Source organism: Macaca fascicularis, chromosome 1 (assembly GCF_037993035.2).
Source record: "Macaca fascicularis isolate 582-1 chromosome 1, T2T-MFA8v1.1".
Classification (NCBI taxonomy): domain Eukaryota; kingdom Metazoa; phylum Chordata; class Mammalia; order Primates; family Cercopithecidae; genus Macaca; species Macaca fascicularis.
This window is the reverse complement of record NC_088375.1, coordinates 28,955,249-28,982,588: the sequence shown is the minus strand read 5'-3', so window position 1 is coordinate 28,982,588 and position 27,340 is coordinate 28,955,249. Positions and strand designations below refer to the sequence as shown.

Sequence of the window (27,340 nt, the reverse complement as noted above, 5' to 3'; positions counted from 1 at the left end):
CCTATACTCTGCCCATATCTTTTAAAATAATCTCTGTATTAAAATTTCCAGGTAGGCACGGTGGCATATGTCTGTAATCCCAGCAACTTGGGAGGTGGAGGAGGGAGGGTTGTTTGAACCCAAGAGTTCAAGATCTCAGATCTGAAAAAATAGTGAGGCTGGACATGATAACTCATGCCTGTAATCCCAGCACTTTGGAAGGCTGAGGCAGAATTATTGTTTGAGCTTAGGAGCTTGAAACCAGCCTGGGCAACATAGCAAAATCCTGGCCCTATTTTTTTGAAAGAAAGAAAGAAGGAAGGAAGGAAGGGAGGGAGGAAGGAAGGAAGGAAGGAAGGAAGGAAGGAAGGAAGGAAGGAAGGAAGGAAGGGAGGGAGGAAGGAAGGAAGGAAGGAAGGAAGGAAGGAAGGAAGGAAGGAAGGAAGGAAAGAAAGAGAAAGAAAGAAAGAAAGAAATAGTAACACACTGTCTCTACAAAAACCTTTAAAAAAATTAGCCAGGCATTGTCCCAGCTACTCAGAAGGCTGAGGTGGGAGGACAGCTTGAGCCCAGGAGTTCGAGGCTGCAGTGATCTATGATTGTATCACTGTGTTCCAGTTTGGGTGACGGAGCGAGACTGTCTCTAAGAGAAAAAAATGTTCTCAACTTAATTTCAGTGCCATTTTGTTTCTACTGAGACCTTCATGGGAATCAGAGGTTCCTGCATATTTATAAACCATATATTTACTTTAGAGTAATAAACCACATTGTATTAGTCTGTTCTATTGCTGCTAATAAAAACATACACAAGACTGGGAATTTATAAAGAAAGGGAGTTTTAACAGACTCACAGTTCCACATGGCTGGGGAGGCCTCACAATCATGGTGGAAGGTGAAGAAGGAGCAAAGACACATCTTACATGGTGGCAGACACGAGAGCACTTGTGCAGGGGAACTCTCATTTCTCAAACCATCAGATATCATGAGACTTATTCACTACCATGAGAAGAGTATGGGGGAAGACCTGCCCCCATGATTCAATTACCTCCCTCCTACGGCATGTGGGAATTATGGGAGCTACAATTCAAGATGAGATTTGGGTGGGGACACAGCTAAATCATATCATAGATATTTATTTTAGAATAATCACTGAGGTAGCAGGGTAGAAAATGCATTGGAAAGGGTGGCAAGAAAGAGGGTACTGAAAACAAAGAAGACAATACAATAATTCAAGTAAGAGATGACTGGGCCTAAATTTGGCTTATAGCAGTTATGATCGAGAGCAGAGGAGGAATGCACAAGATACTTGGAGATAGAATTAGCATGACTTGGTGCAACCCTGGTAACAATCAGGTTCATCCACGCCAAAGACTTACTAGGTAAGGGGACATTCTGTTCTGTAGTTTATCTCTCACCAACTTCAAGAAAAGTGAAGATTTACAGATAAGTAGAAGAGAGGCAAGTAGGACAGGTGCCCCCCAGGCTTTTAAATAATGTGACATGGAGGCAGGCTTGGAGGAATCAGGGACAATTCGAGTTTTTAAAGGTTTCAATGTTCTGTCCCACTGGGTCAGGATGGCATTTCTGGCTCCATCCCATTTTCCAGGGCCCACAAGGCGGTACTGGTAAGGAGTACATGGTCCAAAGAAAACCTCCCAAGCTAGTCTGGGATCCTTGAGGAACAGAAGTGGGATGCTGGGCTTTGTGCCTATGCAGGCAGCGATATCATCCATGTAGGCAATGTAGTCCAATTTGTCTTTGTTGGTGTCTTTAATCACACCCCTGAGAGGAAAAAAGATGGAGGACCTTTCATTAATCACTCCTGCCCTGCATTTCTCAAGTTATCAGACCCACCCCTCCTCCCATCATTTTGTTACATTTTTTGGGGGAAATCAAACCATGTTTGGGAATGTTTTTGTAGGTTAGGAAGAAAGAAATTAAAGGAGTTTATCTACAGAGGGTATCTGTGAAGCTAATTAATTTTACTAGAGATGATAAAAGGAGGCAATTGGAAGAGACGTTTTAAATAATTTTTCAGTTCTTGGATTTGATGTGAGGACAATGTCTGATCAGTCCAAACAGAATAGCTGTTGAATGAATGAATATGACCAGAAAGCATCATATGTGCCTAAATTTTTTATTGGTGTGAATTGTGAGTTGAGAGGGCCATACTTGGTATACAAGGACTGAACTTTCCACAGACATGAGCATATTATATATTAACATGAAGGCATTATTCATACCTATTTCTGTCAGTAAACTTACTTAATTACTTATTCCTGTCAGTAAACTTCCATGATGTTTTACTTTTCAGGAAGTTTACTTATTTCTGTCAGTAAACTTTCACGATGTCCCAGTGTCAATCATTCACTCATTCAGTGAATAAATAAATAAATGAACGTTAAGTGTCTATCACCTTCCAGGCACCATTGTAGGTGCTGGAGATCCAACAGTGAACAAAACAAAGTCCTTGTTGTCAAAAAGCCTGCATTCTAATGGGGGAAATGAGCAAATTATTAAAAAAACCCCAACGAAGTAGATATGTAATATATCAGGTGGTAATAACGGGCATTCTGAGAAATAGAAAGGAGGGTAAGGGGAAAGGCAATGGTGAGACAGGGTGGGTTGCTGTCACATATAGTGTTGTCAGAGAAGGCCTCTTATGAGGTGACATTTAAACAGAGTGAGCCTTTTGGGTGTCTGGTGGAACATTCCAGGCCGACAGAAGAGTGAGCGTAAAGGTTCTGAGGGGGTTATGCTTGGTATGTTTGAGGAACAGGTAGGAGGTTGGGACACCTGAAGCAGCACGGATGAAATGGAGAGCAGTAGGCAGTGAGGGCATATCAATATTTGGGTGTGCTGTGGGCCTCAGAGGCTGCAGGGAGGCTCTTGGGAGTGAAAAGGAAGCAACCGGAGGCTTTTGAGTAGAAGGGCAATGTGACGCGGCTCACTCTTGATGCTGTGACAAGCCTAGAATGTAGAACAGAGTGGAAGGAGGGAGACCAGGTAAGAGGTGGCAGCAAGTGTCCTGATGAGAGATGTTGGTGGTCTGGTCTGGGGTGGTAGCAGTAGGGGTAGTGAGAAGTGTCCGAATTCTGGATTTATTTGGCAGGTAGGAGCTGACAATATTTGCTGATATGGGGTGTGAGAAAAAAAGAAGAGAAAAGGATTATTCCAAGGTTTTTGACTGAACTTGGTTTTGACCAACTGGAATGAGTAGCTATGAACTGGGATGGGGAAAAGTTTCCGATTAGCCCATTTACAGATGGGGGTGGAGGGGTCAAGAGTTCATTGTTAGACATATTAAATTTGAGACACGTGTTAAATATCTAAGTGGAGCTATGTAGAGGGAGTGGGATTAGGAGTCTGGAGTTCTGGAGAAAGATTTGAATTAGAGACACAGTTTGGGAGCCCTGAGTATATGACAGTATTTAAAGCCTCGGGCCTGGATGAGGCCACCTGGGAGTGGGTGTAAACAGGAATGAGAAGACGCCTGAGGACTAAGTTTGGAGCTCACTAAATTTTAGGAGTGAGGAAGAGGCGATACCAGCAAATACAGAGAAAGAGCAGCCTGAGAGGTAGGAAGACAGTGAAGGCAGAATAGATTTCCTGGGCTAAGTGAAGACAGGATTGCCACCGGTAGGGGGCCAGGCTGTGTGTTCCGCTGAAAAGACCTGGTGTCCCCAGCTGACTTGTCTAAGGCCACATGTCTGATTGGTGGCAGAGTTAGGACTAAAAACGTATCCTTCTGATTCCTAAGGCGGAGTTATTTCCAACCTGCCATACTGCTTCTCTAGGAATGGCTTTTATACTCTGAATACTTTTTTAAATAACAGAATACACTATAAGTTTTCCCTAGAGCAAGCTACATTTCATACCTTTTAATGAGCTGTTCCTTTTCAGTAGCCTCCATCATCAATTTTTGGGATGGAGGTATCTTACAGAGTCCTGTGGGAGCAATCACAAACAACACTGAAGTCACATGTGGCTTTTCCTTTATTGAGCTTCTCCTCCCACTCATTTCTAGCCTCCCACTGCTCTAACTTCAGAACACATGATAGTCAAAGCTCAGAATGGAATTGCAGCACAGAAAATAATTTTTTGGAGGTAAAAATTCCCCTCCCAGCTCAGTTAACCAGGGTACTCCACTGCCAGAATAGTGAGGAGAGATGCTTCTGTGACCCAACTGTCAGCCTGCGCCACACTCACCGGACACCTGCACCTGTGCCATTTGCCCTGTCTCTCTTCATCTGCTTTCACTGTATAAATAATATAATTTATATTATATTGTATGTATACCCTCCACATTGTACGTGTGTGTGTGTGTGTGTGTGTGGCGTGTTGATGTTAAAGCTATTAGTTGGTTAGATGTAAACGCTTAAAATGACCCCATTTTAGGCTGGTCACAGTGGCTCATGCTTGTAATCCCAGCATTTTGGGAGACCAAGGTAGGAGGACTGCTTGAGTCCAAGAGTTCAAGACCAGCCTGGAAACATAGCAAGACACTCTTTCTACAAAAAATAAAAATTTAGCCAGGTGTGGTGGCATGGGCTTATAGTTCCAGCTACTCAGGAGGCTGAAGTGGGAGAATCCCTTGAGCCCAGGAGATGGAGGCTGCAGTGAGCCATGATCATGCCACTGCACTCCAGCCTGGGCAATACAGTGAGGACTGGTCTCTAAAAAACAACTCACTTTGTAACCCTGTCTTAGAACATTTTTATTTTTGTTACACAAGGAGCCTCAAGTGTGGAAGGGGCCTGGCAGTTTCTCAGTCAGTCTCACCCAGGCTCTGTCTGCTTTTGTTGTGAGGACCTGCTCATTCCCAATCTCCCGTCTAGGCAGTCTTAGCACTTGGACTGTGCTCTTCTTGTTTTTCTGAATTCTAAACCTTATTCTTCCTTAACAGCCTCCACCCTGATAATTCTCCGCAGTTGTCCAGCTTCCCTAGAGACTAAAATCTCAGTTTGTCTTCTGGGTTCCTAGAACATCCATACTCCCTCTTATTATGTAAACTCTGTCCCCACCCCCTGCCCCTTCACTGTCCCCATCCACCTCACGCCACTTGTGACCCTTGTTAGTCTACCCTGTTTGCCATCCCATTCTGGCCAGTCCTGCCCTTGTCAGGTGCCAAGTGCTGGCCCAGGGTGTAGGTTTACTTTCCAATGAGATAGGTCCAACTAAGCTCTGTGGACTGCTTTCCACTAGGATCACCTTATGCTCTAAAAAACTAGCAAGATTTAATTGGTTGTTCCTAGATTACTTTTTGGAAGTTCTCGGGAGAAGTATGCCATTACTCCTATGGTGTGAGCTAAACGAGTTTTCTTTTGTCAGCTTTATCATTCTAATAACCATTTTGGAGCTCACCATAAAATACTTTTAAAAACCAGGTAGTTAATGAAGTCTTCTGTGGTTTTAATGTAATTAGATAATGCTGTGAAAACACTTTAATTGGCCTTAAAAAACAGAAATTTGTGGTAATTTACTGGAGGGTTGTAGAATTTTTTTCTGTAATGTAAATAAAATGAGATTTTCTAACTGCCTTCTTTCCCCTCCCCCCATTCAAATAACATTTCCTTTTTTTGCCAACTTAAGAGAATGTACGGTTTTAAGTGTGACTGATATCTATTATATTTCTAGAATATAATATTTGATATAAGTCAACACTACTTAATACCATGTTATATTAGCATACCATGTTGTATGCTATTTATAAATTATTGGTGATTGTTTTTATTCATTAAGAACAGAATTCTTCTACAGCATAGCTGATTGGCCCAATTGCTATGGCTGTTTATATTTGAAAATAAGAAAACTGCAGTTCTTTAAAACTAAAATGCTTGCTAATCTAAAATTTGCCCTACTTCAGAGAGGTATGATAGCAATAGCAATGGTCAGAGAAACCCTGTTACTTAATAAGCGTTAGTTATATGTCAAGTACAGTGCTAATTGCTTTGCAGACATTATCCATTTTACAAAATTCCTGTGATAGAGGATTTACTATCCCCATTTTACAGATGAAGGGGCTGAGATTTAGAAGGGTTCTTGCAAAGCTAAAGAATTTCAAAGTTGGGATTCGACCTCGGTAGCTCTGACTCTAGCATCTATGTGATAGCTCTGACTTATTGCATAATTGACAGAAAGTAATTTCCAGTGTCTAAAATATTTTTTTATGGGCCTCTAATCTCAACTTCATTCATAGTGTATACTATTCCAATGTCTTTCTTTGGAAGCAATATAAAATTATACTTTCAGTACTAAATGAAAAGATTTAGGAGTAAATAGATTAGACTAGGCTAGAATAGGATCATGAAGCCTTCAATAATTTTGGCTAATCTGAGAAATTTGATTATATTCTGTTGTCCAAATTTATCTCACCCACAGAGCCAAAATCTCTTTTCCCATTAAGTGACACAGCACACCCATCATATTACAAACATATACAATTAATTGTACATTAATTTTAAAAATATTTTGTTACTTTAGTTCACATCTGTTTGATTTTAGCTAAATGGCAGGGCACCAATTTTAAGATCCGAAGAGAGGGCTTTCAGTAGAGTCACGGTACCTTTGAATACTCTTGTGGCCCATCGTGCTTGGAGCTCTGTGGCTGATAAGATGGACCCTTTAAGGCTGAGAAGGCCGATGATGGCTAATGTTGCTCTCTCCAGGTTTAAGGGAAAGACGTGCTTGTATAGAAATATCTTCTTTGTACAGAGGCTTTTAAGAGGTTCTTCAAAAAAAGGAAAAGAAAACGTATATCCTGTAGTGAAGATCACAACATCAATGTTTTCTTCCACTGTCCCATCTTCAAAGACAGCAGAGGTTTCTGTAAATTCCATCACGCTGGTTTTCATAGTGATTGTCCCACAGAGGATACAGTTTGGCAGCTCATCATTCACGATGAATTTTGCTGTTTTCCTTTGACACACAGGAGAAAATTATTCACTGTAGTTATTTTTATGAGAAACTTCAGCAAATGACTTATTTAGTCAATTCAGGGAAATTACCTGCCAAGCTAAGGAAGATAATTAACCAATGTCTAATTCAAAGTCATCTACTTGACTTAGTATGTTTATAACATGGTTTGTGTTTCTGCTCTCAGTAGAAGGCATGTGGAAAATGACTAAACCTACTCTTTCTTGCTTGGGGTTTAAAACTCTCTATCTCTTAGAATTAATTTCTGGAGCAATGCTTTTCTGAGTGTCAGCATACAGTGTACAACAATCCATTTGATGATCAATTTTGGGTCTCACATTACTTAGGTCTCTAAGGAATGACATTAGTCAGAGAGGAAATTAGCAAGGAACTCTTTAAATAAAAATTTAATACAAAATTTAGCTGGGCATGGTGTCCTGCACCTGTAGTCCCAGGTATTTGGGAGGCTGAGGGAGGAGAATCACTTGAACCTAGGGAGGGCAGAGGTTGCAGTGAGCCAAGATCACACCACTGCACTCCAGCTTGGGCAATAGAGTGAGACTCCACTAAAAAAAAAATTATACTGATAAATATTTTCAGTGTGACCATCATTCTACCTAATCACATCAAACATAATGTCTTTATAAAATGTACATATCAAATCATCCTTTGCCAGTAGTTTTCCTCATAAGTTGAAAGACATTTCAAGGGTAAAAACACAGACAAAAAAGAAACAAAACAAAAAACAAAAAAAAGGTGTCTTACCAAAGAAAAATATTTCGGTCAAGTGTATAATAAAAATCATATTTAATGACTTTACATGCTTTTCAAAGGCTTTCTTTTACTTGCCAATGTGCAACTCTATCCAGATGTATATTAAAATATATCATTTTGGCTGAGTGGGGTGGCTAGAATCCCAGCACTTTGGGAGACCGAAGCAGGTAGATCACTTGAGACCAGGAGTTCAAAACCAACCTGGCCAACAAAGCAAAACCCCGTTTCTACTAAAAATACAAAAATTAGCTGGGCGAGGTGGCCTGTGCCTGTAGTCCTAGCTATTTGGGAGGCTAAGGCAGAAGAATAGCTTGAGCCTAGGAGGCAGAGATTGCAGTGAATAGAAATCGGACCATTGAACTCCAGGCTGGGTGACGGGAGTAAAACCCTGTCTCAACAACAACAACAACAACAACAACAACAACAACAACAACACAAGAAACCCCCAACAACAATAACAACGACAAAAATATGTGATACTTGTAACAGCGGGAAATGAAAGTTTTCATCTTTTATTTCCTTCCAGCCTCATGAATCACTACTTCTGCTACCAGAGAGAGAATACACATATTTTAAGAACTGCTATGGTACCTGTTGGATAATGTCTTAGGGAAATAGATTTAGAATAGAATAAACAAAGGCAATATTACAATTATTGAACATTTTGCATTCTGAATAAAATATAATGAGAAATATTGATTTAATAATTTTTCTACTAAATAAAAAATGTAAGTACCCTTTGGTAATACTTAATCCGTAATCCTCATGATTAAATCTCTTATTCAACTTCTTCTCTTGAATCCAATTTAGAAAACGTGAAGGCAGAACTTGTGCAATAAAACTATAGTATCTTCTTATAACCATCATATTAAAAGGATAGCCCCAATCTTCAGAGCGCCCGAGAACCCAGGTACCAGTTCTAGTACTGAGAAGTACCTAAAAAGTAAGGCAAGAAGGAAAAATAAGTGTTCATCATTTTGTAGTCTTTTTCATCAGTGTGTTTCAGATGATCTTATTCCAGTTTGGTCTTATAACAATAGAGGATTGGTGAATTTGTACATAGGTCTACATATGATTATCTGTTCCTATTGCTGTCATTGTTCTCAAAATCACTTTACTAGATCTGTATATCTCTTAAATATTTTGCTATGTTTATAGAATTATAAATGTAGAAGTATAATATTTGTAGATACATGGAATTGTTCTGGCAATTTTTTTACATGTAAGCAAAATAGAATTTAAAGTGAAGGTATAGAAAAGAAATTTTAACTTATTTTTAAATCAAAATCTAGTCTTTCCAGATCTAATCATTGTCCTTTAATTTATGCTAAAGTGCAATATATTTCTAATTTGTGAATCTGGTCTTAGACTTTCTAAAATCATTATGTATATTTGTTTTGCAAGAGTTGCTTTTATCTCGAAACAAGGTACAAATACGACTTTTAGTAGAGAACTTAGAAACATTCAAGAAAATGACCTTTCTATTCTTACATAGGTATTTTGCCAGAATGACAAAGGGACAGTGTAAAAAAGAAAATAATTGACCTGGGTGAAGTAATTTGCCTATATGGTCTTGTTTCTGAAGAAGCACTTCTGAAAAATGCTTAGAGGTCTGCCATCCACACAATTCTCCTAGACCCTTCTCGGAGATGGTTCAGCTCTGTAAAGCATGGCTTTTTAAATAGTTCAGAAAGGACTGCGGGTGGCTTTAAAGATTTTCAGTGTTTTTTTTTTTTTTCCACTTACTCTATGTCTGCATAATTTAGCAATTGGCCAATGTACTTCATAGTTTTGAATACCTCTTTCTAGCCACCATCACTGATGATGGGATTAGGGGCATTAATTCAGAGATGATATACCTGAGCTGCTGTTCGACTGAGTTCCACAGCAATGTCTCCTCCAGTGTTCCCAAGACCGATCACCAAGATGCGCTTGCCCTGAAAGCCTTCTGGGATCTTGTACTCTTGACTATGCAGGATCTGACCTTTAAACTTGTGAATTCCTGAGACGAGTGAAAGATCAGAAAGTCTGAAATATCTAAAGCTATAATTTCTCACTATGCAGGGATAGGGTCTGTGGAAAAAGCTAAGTCCCACAACTATGGCAGCCCTTTGCTTATGCTGCTAGTGGCAGGGAGTAGAAAAAGCATATAACTCCCTCTCCCCTGGGACACTGTGAGTCCAGATGTGGATTTAGTACAAACTGCCTTGTTATAAACATAGGAGATCTTGAATTCCATATGAGTGTGCCCTTTTAAAGCAGTTGTTTCAGGAAATCAAACTCACAGATAATAAGAAACATCTTATATACTATGCTGAACATCCTGGGCAAAAAGTAGATTGTTTCTAGTTCATCTACAATAAGTATTATATCCAACTGTGGCTTCTCCCAAGACCACTACACTTGTATCTAAATACCTACTTGACATCTTCTTTTGGATACTGAATAAAGATCTTGAACAAACAAACAAAAACAGTAGGTTGTTGATGAATGTTACTTTGCCCAATAAATACGTTCTATCAGAATGTGACTTATGTATATAATATGTTTACATATTAAATTTTGATTCAATTAAAATTCTCCACAGGGTAGATTCTGTGGTAAGCTCTTTTGTAAATGAAGTAATTACTCTTGTGATTTAAGTTCATGTTACTTATACTTTATGCTTATTTTACTTTATGCTTTATCATTGATGTGTTATCATGCAGTATGCTTATTTGTGTTTTATTCTTATGTTATTTATACTTGTTTCTGACTGATCTTTCATGAAGCACCTAATACTCTGTCCATAGAAGCACAAACAGCTATAATGATATTTACATATATAAGGAAGACTACAAATATTTCTTCTTTTGATTCATTTTTGGTGATTATCTCTTTGGCAGACATAAAAAACTGATGTAGTTCAGTTGTGTCCCCACCCAAATCTTGAATTGTAGCTCCCATAATCCCCACATGTCCTGGGAGGGACCCAGTGGGAGGTAATTGAATCATGGGGGCAGGTCTTTCCCATGCTGTTCTCCTGATAGTGAATAAGTCTCATGAGATATGATGGTTTTAGGAAGGGGAGTTCCCCTGGACATGCTCTTTCTCTTGCCTGCCACCATGTAAGATGTGACTTTGCTCTTCCTTCACTTCTGCCAGGATTGTGAGGCCTCCTGAGCCATGTGGAACTGTGAGTCAATTAAACTTCTTTCCTTTATAAATTACCCAGTCTTGGGTAATTTATATATGAACCATAGATTCACATAAACTAAGAATGGTAGGAATAGCGGAAGCAAGGGTGTTTACAGCAGCAGCAGCAACAGTGGAAATTGTGGGAGGTGACAGAGGAAACAATTGTGATGAGGCCAGTGATGGTCAGAATCACAGATGAGATGAAGCATTGACAAAGGATACGAAAGCAAAGTCCAGCAGTTTTGAGGACTAGACTGCCTCTCTAAGGCTTCAAGTGCCTTTGAAGTATCAATGTACAAATATTAAACTATCTTCTGGAATATATCATTCTCCTCCTATTCAGTCGTTGATTCATTCATTTACTTGGTAACATTGATCGAGTAACTACAACCTGCCTTGTTAAAAACATAGGAAATCTTATATTCCATGTGAGTGTTTTTTTTTTTTTTTTTTTGAGACGGAGTCTCACTCTGTCGCCCAGGCTGGAGTGGCTGGATCTCAGCTCACTGCAAGCTCCGCCTCCCGGGTTTACGCCATTCTCCTGCCTCAGCCTCCCGAGTAGCTGGGACTACAGGCACCCGCCACCTCGCCCGGCTAGTTTTTTGTATTTTTTAGTAGAGACGGGGTTTCACTGGGTTAGCCAGGATGGTCTCGATCTCCTGACTTTGTGATCCGCCCGTCTCGGCCTCCCAAAGTGCTGGGATTACAGGCTTGAGTGTTCTTTTTTAAAGCACTTGCTTCAGTAACTCAAACTCACAAATAATAAGAAACATCTTATATGCCACGCTGAACATCCTGGGCAAGAAGTAGATTGTATAACAAAATGTTGCAATAGGATTCTTTGTCTACTGAGGTCCCCAAAGCTGGGTACTAAACAATAGTTCCCGCATTCCAAGCGAGGTGCTAAACCAACTATGCTGAATTTGCAGAAACTGTGTGTGTGAGGCTAGTTTTGTGATCCCTACTTAGCCTCATGCTCACTTTGAGGGTCTAAAATGGTTGAGGTTGAAGTGGCTAGGAGTTGGAAATTTACAGGAATTGTGGCATTTTCTGTCACCATTCCTGTAAATTTCTGTCAGGGAAGAGGATGGCAGAGGAAGAAAGAAGTCAAGCACACCGTCTCTTCTTGACATTGCTGTCAGCTCATAGCAGGTGCCAGATGGTGGAGGGGAGAAGCTTTTACATTACATGCAGTTGCAAATTTTGACTATTGCATGAACAGGACATTTTAGTTATGAAAATGATATATATATATACACACGCACACATATATACACACACACACACACACATATATATATATATATATGTATGTTTTGGTGACTTATAATGAATGATCAGAGGACATTTCATTATCTGAGAATAAGCAGAAAACCGCCTAAGATTTCATCCAGGGGCAAGGGAAGGACAAGCCCCACAGATCAGGTCTGCAGGGATATTAAAGGAAAAAGTTGGCTAATAGTCATACCTTATACAGCCTGTTCTTTCAACACTTTCAACACCTAAGGTGCTATGCTAGGTCTAAGGGATGTGAGGGCAAAAGGCAGTTCCTACCCTCAAAGAACTTTTTTTTTTTTTTTTGAGACAGGGTTTTGCTCTATCACCCAGGCTGGAGTGCAATGGTGTGATCTTGGCTCACTGCAAACTCTGCCTCCCAGGTTCAAGTGATTCTCCTGCCTCAGCCTCCTGAGTAACTGGGATTATAGGTGCTTGCCACCATGCCCAGAAAATTTTTATATTTTTAGTAGAGACAGTATTTCACCATGTTGTCCAGGCTGGTCTCAAACTCCTGGCCTCAATTGATCTGCCCACTTCAGCCTCCCAAAGTGCTGAGATTATAGGTGTGAGCCACCGCGCCCCATCATACCCTCAAAGAATTTGTCCTCTGGGCTGGGTGAGGTGGCTCATGCCTGTAATCTCAGCACTTTGGGAGGTCGAGGTGGGTGGATTGCCTTCCGTCAGGAGTTCGAGACGAGCTTGGCCAACATGGTGAAACCTCATCTCTACTAAAAATACAAAAAAAAATTATCTGGGTGTGGTGGCAGGCACCTGTAATCCCAGCTACTTGGGAGGCTGAGGCAGGAGAATCACTTGAATTTGGGAGGCAGAGGTTGCAGTGAGCTGAGATCACGCCTTCGAACTCCAGTCTGGGCAACAAGAGCAAAACTCTGTCTCAAAATAAATAAATACATAAATAAAAATAAATAAATAAAGACTTTGTCTTCCAATGGGGATATAGGTAAGTAAACAGAAAATAGCTAACAATTATTTAGCTGTTGCTATGCTAGTCCCAGGCCTCTGAGAACTTTATACGTATTAACAAATTTACTTATTTATTTACTGAGAAGGAATTTAGCTCTGTTACACAGGCCGGAGTGCAGTGGCACCATCAGAGCTCACTGTAATTGCCTCCCAGGCTCAAGTGATCCTCTCGCCTCAGCCCTGAGAGTAGCTGGGACTACATGTGCACGCCACCATGCCTGGCTAATTTTTTGTATTTTTAGTAGAGACAGGCTTTCACCATATTGCCCAGGCTGGTCTCGAACTCTTGAATTTAAAAGATCTGCCTGCCTCGGCCTCCCAAAGTGCTGGGATTACAGGCATCAGCCACCACACCTGGTCTATACTAACAAATTTAAACCTCACAGCAACCCCATAGAGTGGACCATAGTATTATTCCATTTTGTCAAAGCTGAGATTGAGACAAAAAAAAAATCCCTGGGCAAATGGCTTAACCTCCCTGTTTGTTTTTGTTTTGCACTGCTGAGATTGCAGTGCAAAAAAACAAAAACCAAAAACCAACCAACCAACTGAACAAAACAGGGAGGTTGAGCAACTTGCCCGAGACCATATGGTAAATAGCAAAGCCCGTATGGGAACTCAAGATATCTGACTCTGGATCTCAGCTGTCAGGCATGATGCTATACTCCCCTCCAGAAGAGAAGGCATTATGATGGCTCCAGTGGGACGTCCAGCCTGGACTGAGCCAGTGAAGGCATTTGAAGGAGATTTTCTTAAAGTGAGAATTTGTTAAAGAATGATTAGAAATTGGAAAAGAGGAGCATAAAGAATTTTCCAAGAAGTGGGAACAGAATATGCATCAAATGCATTGGAGAGTGGGACATTCAGCCACTTATGAGGTTTTGCTGGAGGGAATTTACTGGAGGGCTCAACTTTGCTCATGGATTTTATATCTTTCATATTGCCTAACACAACGACTTGCAAATGACAGATTCTCTGTAATTACATACTGAAGAAGAAAAAATAGAGAATGTGTAGGTAGTTCTGAGTCAATGATTATGTCAATGCAGTGCCAAAAAATGAAAAAGAAATATATTTGATAAATTAAAACTACTAATTCAGGAAAACAGCAAAAGTCAGTTTATATTGGAAATAAAAGAAACTTTATCTGAGGAATGCAAGTCCCCTTTAAGTTATCAGGCCAGAGAGCCATTGAAATTTGACAGCAATCACATGTCACTCCCCGTCTTGAGTTAAGTAATCACCTCTAGAAGACACTTGCTCTTTGGGCTCTGGACTTACTGACATTAAGTAGCCATAAATTAACCTGACAATGCTATACGCTGGATGTCATAACTCGTAGCCTATAGTTCAAAAATGTACAGCCAATGACTAATCAATGCTATTTCTGTAAATTGATGAGAATTCCTGCCAAACAACTTTGTATCTGCACACTACTTGTTCCCTGTTCCCTTTAGAAACCTGCTTGTAACAAAGGCTGAACAGAGCACTTCCCAAGGCAACTTGGAAATGTTTCCCAAGCAGCTATCCTCAAGGAAACTCTTTAAAATTTTATTTTGACTCAAGTAAACTGTTCGAAATCACATGTGCCTCAGTTTCTTCCATTAGGTTGACAATATGGATTTTTAAAAAGGGTATGCATGTGTTGCAATGTCAACTTTCAAACAGTTGTGGTAACATGTTATAGACAAAGCTTGCGATTTCTATGGATTTTTTTCAATAGTGTAGAAATAGTCCTGCTACTTTCTATGCAGAGAAGAGTTAATGTCCCCAAGGAAAACATTCATTTCAACGGAGGTCCTAAAGCTATTTGTGAAAGAGACTGTGGTGGTTAGTTAAAAGCAGAAACGGAATCTTAAAAAGTTATAGTCCTGTAATCTCAGTATTTGGAAGGCCAAAGCAGGTGGATCCCTTGAGTCTAGGAGTTTGAAACCAGCCCTGGCAACATGGAAAGACCCCGTCTCTGCAAAAACTACAAAAATGAGCCAGGTGTGGTGGCATACGCCTGTAGTCCCAACTATTCTGGAAGCTGAGGCAGGAAGATTGCTTCAGCCCAGGAGGTTGAGGCTGCGTGAACCGAGATGAGACCCTATCTCAAAAAAAAAAAAAAAAAAGAAAAAAAATATATATAGAGTCTATGTGGAACTGAATTTAGTGTGGAATAAAGAGTAAACAATCCCAAACTTGAAAAGAATAAATTCTGAAAGTGTCCATGTCAATAGTTTGGCACTTACAGCACATTTTCCCATAGAGAATGTGCTAAGAGGTGTTTTTATATTCCTTTAATACTGTACAGTTGTGTGGTTAGTCCCCAGATCAGCAGCAAGCCTGAAGCCAACCACCATTTATAATAGTGTTTCCTTGCAAAATAGTGTATTGAATTTTCACTTGATTCCTTTTTGAATAGGATACTCTGTCAATTTGTGATTACACTTATAAGACGTATTTTCATTCATTTTGCCAATGTTTGTATATTTTATTCTTCACAGTTTTCCTTCCTTAAGAGTTCTTTTAATTCCTTGAAGAAATTTCAAAAACTCACCTATTCGGGAGGCCGAGACGGGTGGATCACAAGGTCAGGAGATCCAGACCATCCTGGCTAACACAGTGAAACCCCGTCTCTACTAAAAAATACAAAAAACTAGCCGGGCGAAGTGGCGGGCGCCTGTAGTCCCAGCTACTCCGGAGGCTGAGGCAGGAGAATGGCGTGAACCCGGGAGGCGAAGCTTGCAGTGAGCTGAGATCCGGCCGCTGCACTGCAGCCTGGGTGACAGAGCGAGACTCTGTCTCAAAAAAAAAAAAAAAAAAAAAAAAAAAGCCAACAAAAAAACTCACCTATTCAATTGCTGTTAGGGCCACTAATATGTAACAAAGAGTAGCTTTATTACATTTTAGTAATCCTCAATTGATTAATTTTATTTCCCTCAACTGAATTTGAATAGCTTTTGACTTTTCAAATAATTGGTTTTGACCTCAAATGATGGCAATTTGACAGTCATGAGTCTATTAAAAAGAATATGCTGTCACAGTGAAAAGCATTTCCAAATGGAAGGTTCTAAAACTCCTTTTTGTGGATAGCCCTGGTTTAAGAGTTGTATGATTATTTATTTATTTTTTCATTTACTTTTGAGACAGTCTCACTCTGTGGCCCAGGCTGAAGTGCAGTGGCATGATCTTTGCTCACTGCAACCGCCACCCCTCCAGGTTCAAGCAATTTTCGTGCCTCAGCCTCCTGAGTAGCTGGGATTACTGGTGTGAGTCACCATGCCCAGATAATTTTTGTATTTTTAGTAAAGACAGGGTTTCAGCATGATGCCTAGGCTGGTCTCCAACCTGGCCTCAAGTGATCTCCCTGCCTCGGCCTCCCAAAGTGCTGGGATTACAGGCATGAACCACTATGCCCGGCCGAAGAATTGTATGATTATTGTGTTGACTGTTTTGAAGGGTGAATATATTGCTTTTTTTTCCTTTTTAAATTTTTATTTGTCCAAGAACCTCCAACTCTAGAGAAGGTTGAATATATTGCTTTACATGTTTAATTTCTGGTTTGTTTCTTCAAAAAAAAAAAAAATACTCTCATTTCCTGTATGTTCTATTACAGGCCAGTCCTGATTCAAATTACCTGTAATTTAATCCCTAAAATCAAAGCCTCTTCTTTTTCATGACAGACCTGGTTGTTTTGAGCTTTACTTGATCACTGAATTTCAATTAGACACACATTAGAAAGCTCAAACAATAATAACAACATTTATATTAATAAATAAGACCCGACACCACCTACATAGTGCCTTATACACCTTTTAAAGTAATTTTGCACATATCATTTTTGAGAGTGAATATAAAGCTATCTCTAATCATGGGAAGGTATTTTCAACTGCAAATCAGTAAGTTTACTTCTAGAAGAACCCAGAAGCATAGGCATGGTCTCAGGTAGAAATGACTCACCAGGAAAGGCTTCCAAAGGTAAATGGGGATTCAGGAAATGTCCAGTGCACACCATAACAGCATCAAAGACAGCTCTATTTTGCTTGCCCTCTGTCTCTGTGACAACATCCCACTGACCAGTTTCGGAGAAGTCTGGACGCTTCGTTATGCTACACACAGTGGTCTAAAAGTGAAAGACAAACACTCACTTGTCACCAACACCCCTGGACCTCATGCAATGACTGGTGTGGTAACCATGTCTGTTACTTTCAGTAGGCCAAGTCCCATGACAGGAGGTCTATTAATATTGATTTATCATCTTCTTAGAGAAGTTAAGTAACTTATGTAGACTCACAAAGGTGGCAATATAGACTTTGACTTGAGACATTTGAATCTTTCAGTAGAAGGAAGAAACAGTTGTGTTTTATTCCTGGTGAGAAAGAGATGAGTTACAATGCCCGGTGCTTTGGGAAATTTAGGAAAATTAGTTTTGCCTTATTATAATTTCTATGGTTCAGATGTCTAGATTTTTTTTTCCCCCAATGGGCTTCGTGAACAAAATTCTTTTTTTCTCTCTTAAAAAAAGTCAAAATTTCATCCTGAATGAGAGTTTGGCATTTAGAGGATGAATCAGCAAATTCAGTATTTTATTTTATTTTATTTCATTTTTGAGACGGAGTCTCACTCTGTGGCTCCGGCTAGAGTGCAGTGGCATGATCTTGGCTCACTGCAACCTCTGCCTCCCAGGTTCAAGCAATTCTCATGCTTCAGCCTCCTGAGAAGCTGGGATCACAGGTGCACACCACCACACCCAGCTAATTTTTGTACTTTTAGCAGAGACGGAGTTTCACCATGTTGGCCAGACTGGTCTTGAACTCCTGACAACAAGCGATCTGCCCGCCTTGGCCTCCCAAAGTGTTATGATTACAGGTGTGAGCCACTGCACCCGTCCCCAATTCAGTATTTTAATGATTTATCTGAGTAAAACTTGAGCAGCAGCAGAAGAGAGGAGTCCTTATTTTCTTCCTATTTATTTAGAGATAAAATCAATAAAAAGTTTACTTTAAACATCCAATTTTCATTAGATTGCTGAATAGGCCAGCCCCATCAAATTCATCTTCCATAACTCAAAGAATCTTACCTTAAACTGAATGTATTTCAGGAGGTCAAAGTGCTCAGCAAATTCTTGGAGATAGTCCCAAAATTTTTCCTGGTTCATGAAATTAGGATAATCTTCGTGGAAAGGGAAGTCACTGTAACATGACATTTCCTTACAGACATTTGTCACTAATGACTTGTAGACCCTGGTCATCCCATCTTTGGAAGATTCCTGTGGTGAAGGCATAGTTAGCTTGTTGGGATAATGGAGATAGGAGCAAGAGAACAGAGATCATGGTGGATCATGCTAGCCTCACTGAGAGGGGGGTTATAGCAATTAATGTCCCATTTGTAATTTTATTTATTTTTATTGATCGATCGATTGAGATGGAGTCTCACTCTATCACGCAGGCTGGAGTGCAGTGGCGCGATTTTGACTCACTGCAACCTCCGCCTCCTGGGTTCAAGCAATTCTCATGCCTCAGCCTCCCAGATAGTTGGGATTACATGTGTGCACCACCATGCCTGTCTAATTTTTGTATTTTTAGTAGAGACAAGATTTCACCATGTTGGCCAGGCTGGTGTCTAACTCCTGGCCTCAAGTGATCCACCCAACTTGGCCTCCTAAAATGCCTGGATTACAGGCATGAGCCACTGTACTGAGCCACTATTTGTAACTTTAAAGAGTTCCAGGAAACCCAGCATTAGGTGTCTATGCTATAATTATCAGAAATCATTGGTGGGATTGTATAATTAAATTCAATATATTTTTCAAACCACAAAGAAGCTAACCAAATTAAATAGGGCTCTCCAAGACTAACATTGTCCTTAAACAATTCCATGAATGCAGGGCTCATTATCTGTCTTGTTTATCTTTTCCTTCTTCCACTGGCATGGCTACTCCCTCCACTCATGCCCTGGGCATCTTCCTTTTTGGCTTTCCTCAGGGAATACCTTACTAATTTTTCTCGTTATTGTCTCCGTATATTCCCAATCTACCTCCCTCTATTGGCTCCTTCTCATCAGCACAAAATACTCTAATTTTAAAAACAAACAAAACATCCTCTCAACCTATGTCCCCTTCAGCCCTGTCTCTCTCATCCTATCTCAATCTTCATAGAAGAACCATTTACTGTAGCCTCTGTTTTGTCATGAAGTCCTCAACTTGTCTTGATTCAATCTCCATCACTCAAACAAAACAACAAAACAAATAGGTCTATATTAAAGACACCAATGAACTTCTTGTGGCTGAAGCTAAACTCTGTGTCTCCCTTAAGCCTCTTTCTTAGCTGTCACTTTCTCTAAGAAGTCATCCATGACCCAACAGAGCTGCATAAGTTAGCTGATGTGCCCTTGCTGCATCCTGTACTTCTACCACGAACCTGAAGACACTGTGTTGTAATTCCCTATTTACTGTTTCTGTTTCTCACCGGACTGCAAGGAGGACAGAGTCCCTGTCTATCTTATTCATCATTGTGTCCTTGCAGAAGGACATAAATACTTGTTGAATGAGTGAAAATTAATATTATGATAATATTTTTGAAAAAAAAAATAGTACAACTGGCCCTCTGTATCTGTAGGTTCTAGATCCATGGATTCAATCAACCAAGGATGGAAAATATTTGCAAAAAATAAAGGATGCTTCCATATGTATTGAACATGTACATATTTCTTTCCTTGTGAGTATTCCATGAACATTACAGTGTCACAGCTATTTATATAACGTTTATATTGTATTAGGCATTATAAGTAACTTAGAGAACATTTAAAATACTCAGGAGGATGTGTGTAGGCTACCCGCAAATATTATTATGCCATTTTCTATCAGGAACTTGAGCATTTGTGAATTTTGGTATCCACGGCAAAACCAAAGGGATACCTAAACCTCCACGGACACCAAGAGACAACTGTATATTTATGACTGAGAGAAATTACATTGAAATTTTAATAGTACTAATTTGCGAGTATTGTTACTTAATTTATATTTTTCCTTTTTTCCCTATTTGTTTAACTCAAGATTGTTTTCTAAAATTAATCTGTATTACTTTAGAATAGCAGAAGTAAACCAAACCAACTGTGGGGCCAAATAGCAGAAGCTACATAAACCAGACCCAATATTTTCCTTCCATATTAACATTTGGTGGCTTGATGAGATTAACAATATACCAAAGTTTTTTTCCTCCTAGTATACTATAATCCTAGGGTTATGACTACTCCTGCTTATATGTAGTTGCTTATTCTGTTTTATTCATCATCCATCAGAGATCTATTAATAGCAAACAACATGTCTTCTATGAAGGCTTCTCTCATTCATGCCTGTTGAATGAATGTCACTATTCTTTTCCCCTATAGCATTTAGTACTTGGGCCTGCCTAGCTTCCATCTTATTTTTTGTTTGTTTGTTTTTAATTCTATTTTTTGTAGAGACAGGGTCTCGCTATGCTGCCCAGGCTGGTCTTGAGCTCCTGGCCTCAAGTGATCCTCCCACCTCAGCCTCCCAAAGTGCTGGGATTACAGGCATAAACCTTCTGATACCTTCTTATACTTCACCACTGGGGCAGATCCCTCAGTCCCTACTGGATACTCTGCTACTTCCAGTAACCAGCACCAATCCTGACCAGAGGCAGGTGGTATTTAAACACTTCCATCCCCACTGTCTGATGCTCAAGTCACCTAATAGGTGGCCTGGACCTAAGTGTAGCCTCCGAGCCTAAATATTCCACTTCTAAGAAGGATTGGTTAGTGCCTGAGTTCTTTCTATTCTGAAAATGTGACAGCGAACCCTCCCCCTCCCGCAAGGCCTTCCAAGGTCTGGGGCCCTGCCTCACTCTTGCCAGTTCGGTTCCTAAAGACCTGAACAATGTCTGGGGGTTGTGGTTCCACTCCCTGTTGCCAACTTCCATTCTCCCTAGAGTGTAATCTTTTTTATGTTCACCAATGCTATTCAGTTTGCCTGATGTTACACTCTGCAGCTTTGTCTTAGAAAGTCTACGGTCCAGAAATCATCATAAATGTCCAATACTATGCTTATCTATCAGACTTAACTCTTTTTTTCTCTCTCTTCCAACTGTCCCTGACCCAAGTCTGCACACTCTCAAGATTCCTCACCAATCAGACTGCATCCTGCCTAGTGTTTAACACTGCATTACGCACATGTTTGTGCTGTTGTAGGAAGCCACTCCCTTACTTGATCACCAAGACAGGCTAAAGCCACCATGTCTGAGCAGAGACAAAGCAAATGGCCAGATCATGACTGATAGAGATAAGAGGATGTGAACCACGTACAGTAAACTTCCATAATCCCCCAATGTCATCACTTCTCTCAAAGCAGGTGGGCTCCAGGTCCTCATCCACACAGCATTTGATGGAGGAGATGCCACTCACACCAGCTCCAATCACTGCAACTTTCTTGGCCATGGTATGCTCTGTTAGAGGAAAGTCAAGCAGAACTTCTTTATTTAACAAGTTTGGAAGGGAGCCCTTGTCACAAGACTCAACTTTTATAGTGATATATATGCATTTTTTTTTCATCTTTGAGTGGGAGCAGAATCACATGCTGCTTAAAAATGCAGGTTCTGAAATCAGATTGTTTTGGTTTAAGTCTTGGCTTCACTACTTATTAACTGTGTGATCTTAGGCTAACTATCCTGTCTATGCCTCAGTTTTCTCATCTGTAAAATGTGAATGGTAATAATAGTAATACCAACAGGAGGCAAGGAAATACTGAGTAGAAGAGAACAGTTCCCTGGCAAAGGCCCCACTCTCAAGCCTGGAAACCTACAGCCCTAAATGGGAACAGGCATTCCTGTTTTTGCACCCCAGTGTTGCCTTTTCCAAGACCACTTTGGCCCACCGTGCCCCTATTCCATGCCCGTATAAACCCCAAGCTCCACTGGCAGAGCAGAGCGGCGTGGCAGAGAAGGAGAGAAGAGAAGGAGTGTTTGAATGTCAAGAGGAGTTCAACTGGGGATGGTTGGAGAGGGGATTGGCCCAGGATGGCCAAACTCCAGGGGAAGATCATCTTCTCACTCCATCCCCTTTCCAGTTCCCCAACAAGTCCCCTGAGAGCCACTGCCACCACTCAGTAAAATACCTGCATTCACCATGCTTCAAGTCCATGTGACCTGATTCTTCCTGGACTTTGGACAAGGACCTGGGTACCAAGTGGGCAGGGTGTAAAAGAGTGTCACCTGAATCTCCACTGAACTGCTCATACTTAGCTGTCCATAAATGGCAACTGCTAAAAGAGCATTAATTTTAACACACCTGTAGATCCTACTGGGGGCCGGAGCCCAAAAGCACTAGCCCTGGCTCCTGCACCTGCCCATCTGCATGTTCCCCTTCCTATAAGGGGTTTGAACATGCAAACAAGCCACACTGCTGTAGCAAGTTCTGCAAGGGGTCAGAGAACTTTTCCGTTTTAATAGTAATAATAATAATGACTTTAAAGGGTTGTTAGGAAGATTAGATGACTGATAAATGTCGGAATGGTTTTAGAAATGTGCCTGCTACATAGTAAATGCTCCACTAAATTTAGCTATTGAGGGTTGAAAAACCTAAACCCCCAAATCCAAAATTTGAAATACTCCAAAATCCAAAACTTTTTGAATACTGACATGAAACTCAAAATAAATGCTCACTAGAGTATTTCAGATTTTAGATTTGGGATGTTCAACCAGTAAGTACAATAAAAATATTCCAAAATCTGAAGACTTGAAATCTCAAACATTTATTTTTTATTTATTTTAATTAATTTTTTTTTATAGAAATGGGGTCTCACCATATTGCCAGGCTGGTCTTGAACTCCTGGGCTCAGGTGATCCTCCTGCTTTGGCCTCCCAAAGTGCTAGTATTACAGGAGTGAGCCACCATGTTCATCCTACTGAAACATTTCTCACCCCAAGTATTATTATTATTATTATTATTTTTGAGACAGAGTCTTGCTCTGTCACTCAGGCTGGAGTTTAGTGGTGCAATCTCAGCTCACTGCAACCTCCATCTCTGAGGTTCAAGTGATTCTTGTGCCTCAGCCTCCCAAGTAGCTGGGATTACAGGTGCCTGTCACCATGCCCAGCTAATTTTTGTATTTTTAGTAGACATGGGGTTTCACCATGTTGGCCGGGCTGGCCTCGAACTCCTGACCTCAAGTGATCTGCTGGCCTCAACCTTCCAAAGTGCTGGGATTACAGAGGTAAGCCACCATGCCCGGCCTGGTCCCAAGTATTTTGGATAAGGAGTGCTCAATCTGTAGTATTTCAGAGTGTAGACAGTACCTCGACCCCATTGGGATGCTAGAATTTCTCAGTATTAGAGGGGCTCTTTGCTATCACTTTGTGCCTCTGAATCCCAGGAATTTCAGTCAGTAGAAATGTTGGTTTTGATTCAAAGCATGTAGAGTCTTGAAGAATAGCTGGTCACGGCCATGCCTTGCCATAAAACGAGGATATTACATGGGTTGAGGGGAGGTTCTTAACCTTGCGGAGAGGTAAGACTGACCATAATAGAAAACAAAGTCCCCAAGGAACGTCATAAGGGATATTCCGGAGCCCAAGACGATGTCAGCTAGAAATGGGGATGCTCATGCTTGCCAATGGGAACTGGAGGAAGTGTACTCATACATATACATGGGGATATAGGACCAGTTTTTACCAATTTTTCTGGATTTTATCATTTAGCCTTCTGCACATCTCACATTGCTTTTGCCTCAATCAAATGGGCTGAGTTAATTCTAGTAAACCAAGTTTATGTCACACTGCGGCCCTTAATATGTCATGTGGACTTAGTTCCAAGTGCTGCTTTTCCCTGCAACCCCCTTGGCCAATTCAGAAGACACACAAACAATAGCTGAGACCTCAAAGTATTCTGTTGTTTTATGAAACATATATAACTCATTTCACTTTGCCTTTGAAGATACAGTATTTTTTGAGGATAGATCTAGCTGTATAACCCCTGTGTGATTTTTGTAGTCTCATGTCACTTATCGCAGTGGTATTTGCCTTGGGGAAACAAGAGAGCATATATTTTTTTAGCTATTAGGACCAGTAAATGGGAAATTAGCATAATCATTTGAAACAACTTAAGGCCACACTGCTAATAAGAGGCAGAGTTTGCACTGAGTATGGATTTCAGGATCTGAAACCAAGACATGAACATGCTGTTGGTCTGAGAGCCTGAGGTATCCTGTGGTTTCCCTCACCTTCATACGGTACTTGGTTCTCAAATTGCTTATATTTATTAATTATTCAAGATGGAGTCTCACTCTGTCTTCCAGGCTAGAGTGCAGTGGCGCAATTTCGGCTCACTGCAACTTCCACCTCCCGGGTTCAAGTGATGCTCCTGCCTCTTCCTTCATCTTTGCTCAGGTTTGCTGCTGCACCTTTGGGACCGGCTTGGAGGAGTTTTTCTCTATGGCTTTGTAGCTTGCCTCTTAATCAGATCAGAAGCCCCAGATCAGAAGGCACAGAGTCAAAGTGAATTTACTGACTGCAGGGAGTAAAGAAAGACTCCTGAGTCCTCCAGGAACCCTCAGACTTACCTGACTCTAAGGCAGACTCATGAACTTGCAATGAGGATCAGACGAATTTCCTAGGGCCTTCAATTTCAGAATGTATTTGCTGCCTTGCCCTTTGCGAGGCTGAGACTGCCATACCTGGCTTCATTATCTATTACAAAAGGTATCATTTTTCCTCTTAGACTTTTTATTTGGGAATCCCGTTTAGTTGAGAGGGCTATATGGGAATGCAATGAAAATGGATTTTGGAGGCAGCAGAGTTGGATTCGAACTTTCTCTGCTACCAACTGGCCAGAGCAAACTACTGGAGCAACCTTAGATATATTCTTTGTAAAATAAGAAAAATACCTATGTTGAAGGATTATTTGCGTTTTAAAAAACATGATATTACTTACACAAAAAAAGTGCCTTACACAAAATATTTACTCAGTGTTCATTCTCTACCTCCCTACTTGTCTCCTTTCTTCCTTTTCTTCTCCTTGGCAAAGACAGTTCTCACAGATAAAATGTATCAACAAGTTTGGAAAGGAGTAGGCAGACATACCTGTGTTTTCCTTTGAGTTGAGGAGTAGGAGGTTTAGACAGCTTCTAACCAGAAATAAATAGCCTCCACCAATAAGAATACTTGAATTTCCAGGCCACTAGGTAGAGGCCTGGGGCGGGCAGATCTTTGCTGTGCTCTCTCTCTGCAATAATAACATAAAAAGAAATGGCTGCTAACTAAATTGCCAAAGTGAAAAATATACTGGCATGAATAGACTGGCAGCAAATTAATTTATTCAACAAATATCCCTGGGTACCTCTAAGTGCAAGTACTAAGCCAAGCGTGGGCCCTGAAGATAATCAAGACGCTGCAACTAAGAAATAGTAGTAAAGTCTCAGAATTAAAAAAAGACAATGACTGCTCTTAAGATGTTGTATATGGAGAGACTGATGCTACCTTGTGCTAAGTCCTATGGTAGCAGCATGCTCTAGGCACGAATGCTTGCACTCTCCTGGCCTGTTTATCCCTGCCTAGAGACCTAGTTAGTGACAGAGTGGGCTGTGGGTTAAAAAGGTGCTGGGCAAAAGCACTTTAAGGACTGACTTAGAGACTCTACAGGCAGTAGAAACAAATTGGGAATTTGTACTTTTTAAAATTAATCCATATTTACAGACTATACATTTCTGAATGGGAGCAACCATTTTAAATTTTGCCTCGAGTCAGTAGATGAAGGTAGTAAGTGAACTGGAAATTGAGAGATCTGAGTTCTAGTTCTGCTTCTGCCTCTAATTAGCTTGTAACCCTGGACAAAATTCTCGATTTCTCTGAGTCAGTGCTTCCACATTTGTAAAACAGAGGGTTCAAGTGGCTTTCTCTTTGTTTCCTTCTAGTTTGAAAGGACTGTTCTTATGTCTGAAAACCAAGTAATTGGTGCAAAAAAAAAAAAAAAAGATATGAATTCAAAGGTAGGAGAGAATACTGCAGGCTTGAAGGATTGGGAGAACATGTGTGTGCAAACTCTGTAAACTATAAAGTGGACTTCATAAGGTACTTGGTTGCTCAAAAGTTGCTTATATTTATTTATTTGAGATGGAGTCTCACTCTGTCTTCCAGGCTGGAGTGCAGTGGCACAATTTTGGCTCACTGCAACCTCCGCCTCCTAGGTTCAAGTGATTCTTCTGCCTCAGCCTCCTGAGTAGCTGAGACTACAGGCATGCAGCACCATGCCTGGCTAATTTTCGTATTTTTAGTAGAGACGGGGTTTCACCGTGTTGGTCAGGCTGCTCTCAAACTCCTGATCTCAAGTGATCTGCCCGCCCTGGCTTCGCAAAGTGCTGGAATTACAGGCATGAGCCACCATGTTGGCCATAGGCTGCTTATATTTAGTCCCTTGGCAGAAAGAGCCCTGACCTATTGAACTAGACCTTTGAACAACCGGAAAACCCCAGCCCACACCTGACTGAGCAAATGTAGGAATCCTTTATGAGACACGGAAAGACTTGGGTGATTTGCAAATCATGTAATCAATTATGATTTCTTTGAATTTGGAATTTGATCATTTTATGTTTCTTATCATCATCCTACCATGCTCTTACTGTGTTACAGTATTTTTTTTCACACCATCTGTGGGGTATTTTGTTTCCCAATGGCTGGCATTTCCATCTCATTCATAAGATGAAATCAGAGGTGAGCCTGGAGTTACTGAAAGACTCATGATTCTGTTTATCTCATTGACAACTTCCTTTTGGATGGTTCCATCCACAACATAACTTTGTTTCCTTACAACTTCCCTTTGCTTCCTGACTTTCTCCTTAATTCTCTTGCTTTAGCCCTAGTCAAGAGACCCCAAAAGAAGATAATCACATTCATTCTTAAGGAACACACTCAAAGAAGAACACTCATCTTTTGTGAAAGCAGTTTCTGGATCATTTCCCCATTAAAAAAAAAAAAAAAAAAATCCAGGACACTTACCTTGGTTAGCATAGAGCAGATTCTTTGACTTAAATTATTTCTCAAAGTCAAATAGGCAAGGAAAGTGTTTGTCTTTTTTTTTTTTTTAAAGCTCAAAACCCAAATTCTTTTTTCTAAAAGAAAAATAAACGGAAAGATGACTTTTGTAAAAGTGCCCTCAGTTTAAAACAAAAGCCATTCGTCTTTTCTGCTTTGCTAGTGACAGCAGAAAGTATACCGACCAAGAAAAAAGTTGTGTAGGAGAC

The 27,340-nt window shown here is 40.5% G+C and overlaps 1 protein-coding gene across 4 annotated transcripts; it reads right to left on the bottom strand.

Moving 5' to 3' along the window:
- Positions 1 to 792: 792 nt before the first annotated feature.
- Positions 793 to 27,340, bottom strand: FMO4 (flavin containing dimethylaniline monoxygenase 4). 4 transcript variants are annotated; one of them, XM_005539976.5, is made up of 10 exons: positions 27,096 to 27,340; positions 25,185 to 25,326; positions 21,415 to 21,554; positions 18,173 to 18,361; positions 17,053 to 17,215; positions 9,528 to 9,670; positions 8,405 to 8,604; positions 6,545 to 6,897; positions 3,858 to 3,927; positions 793 to 1,761 (listed from the first exon to the last, which is right to left on the bottom strand). In XM_005539976.5, exons 3-10 carry the CDS (start codon positions 21,544 to 21,546, stop codon positions 1,335 to 1,337), a joined length of 1,677 nt encoding a protein of 558 aa, XP_005540033.3. In that variant the 5' UTR covers positions 21,547 to 21,554; positions 25,185 to 25,326; positions 27,096 to 27,340; the 3' UTR covers positions 793 to 1,334. The 4 variants fall into 4 exon arrangements, with proteins under 4 accessions (XP_005540033.3, XP_045248630.2, XP_005540034.3 ...); XM_045392695.3 differs by lacking the exons at positions 25,185 to 25,326; positions 27,096 to 27,340 and adding exons at positions 22,223 to 22,282; positions 24,665 to 24,760; XM_005539977.5 differs by lacking the exon at positions 25,185 to 25,326.

Excerpts from the sequence above, each read along its gene's own strand:
- FMO4 (XM_045392695.3), bottom strand. Across the intron at positions 18,362-21,414 it reads GGGGATTATGGAAGTTTACT|GAATCTTCCAAAGATGGGAT; the intron begins GTACGTGGTTCA and ends CCTTCACCACAG. Across the intron at positions 6,898-8,404 it reads GGATTAAGTATTACCAAAGG|GAAAACAGCAAAATTCATCG; the intron begins GTACTTACATTT and ends TGTGTGTCAAAG.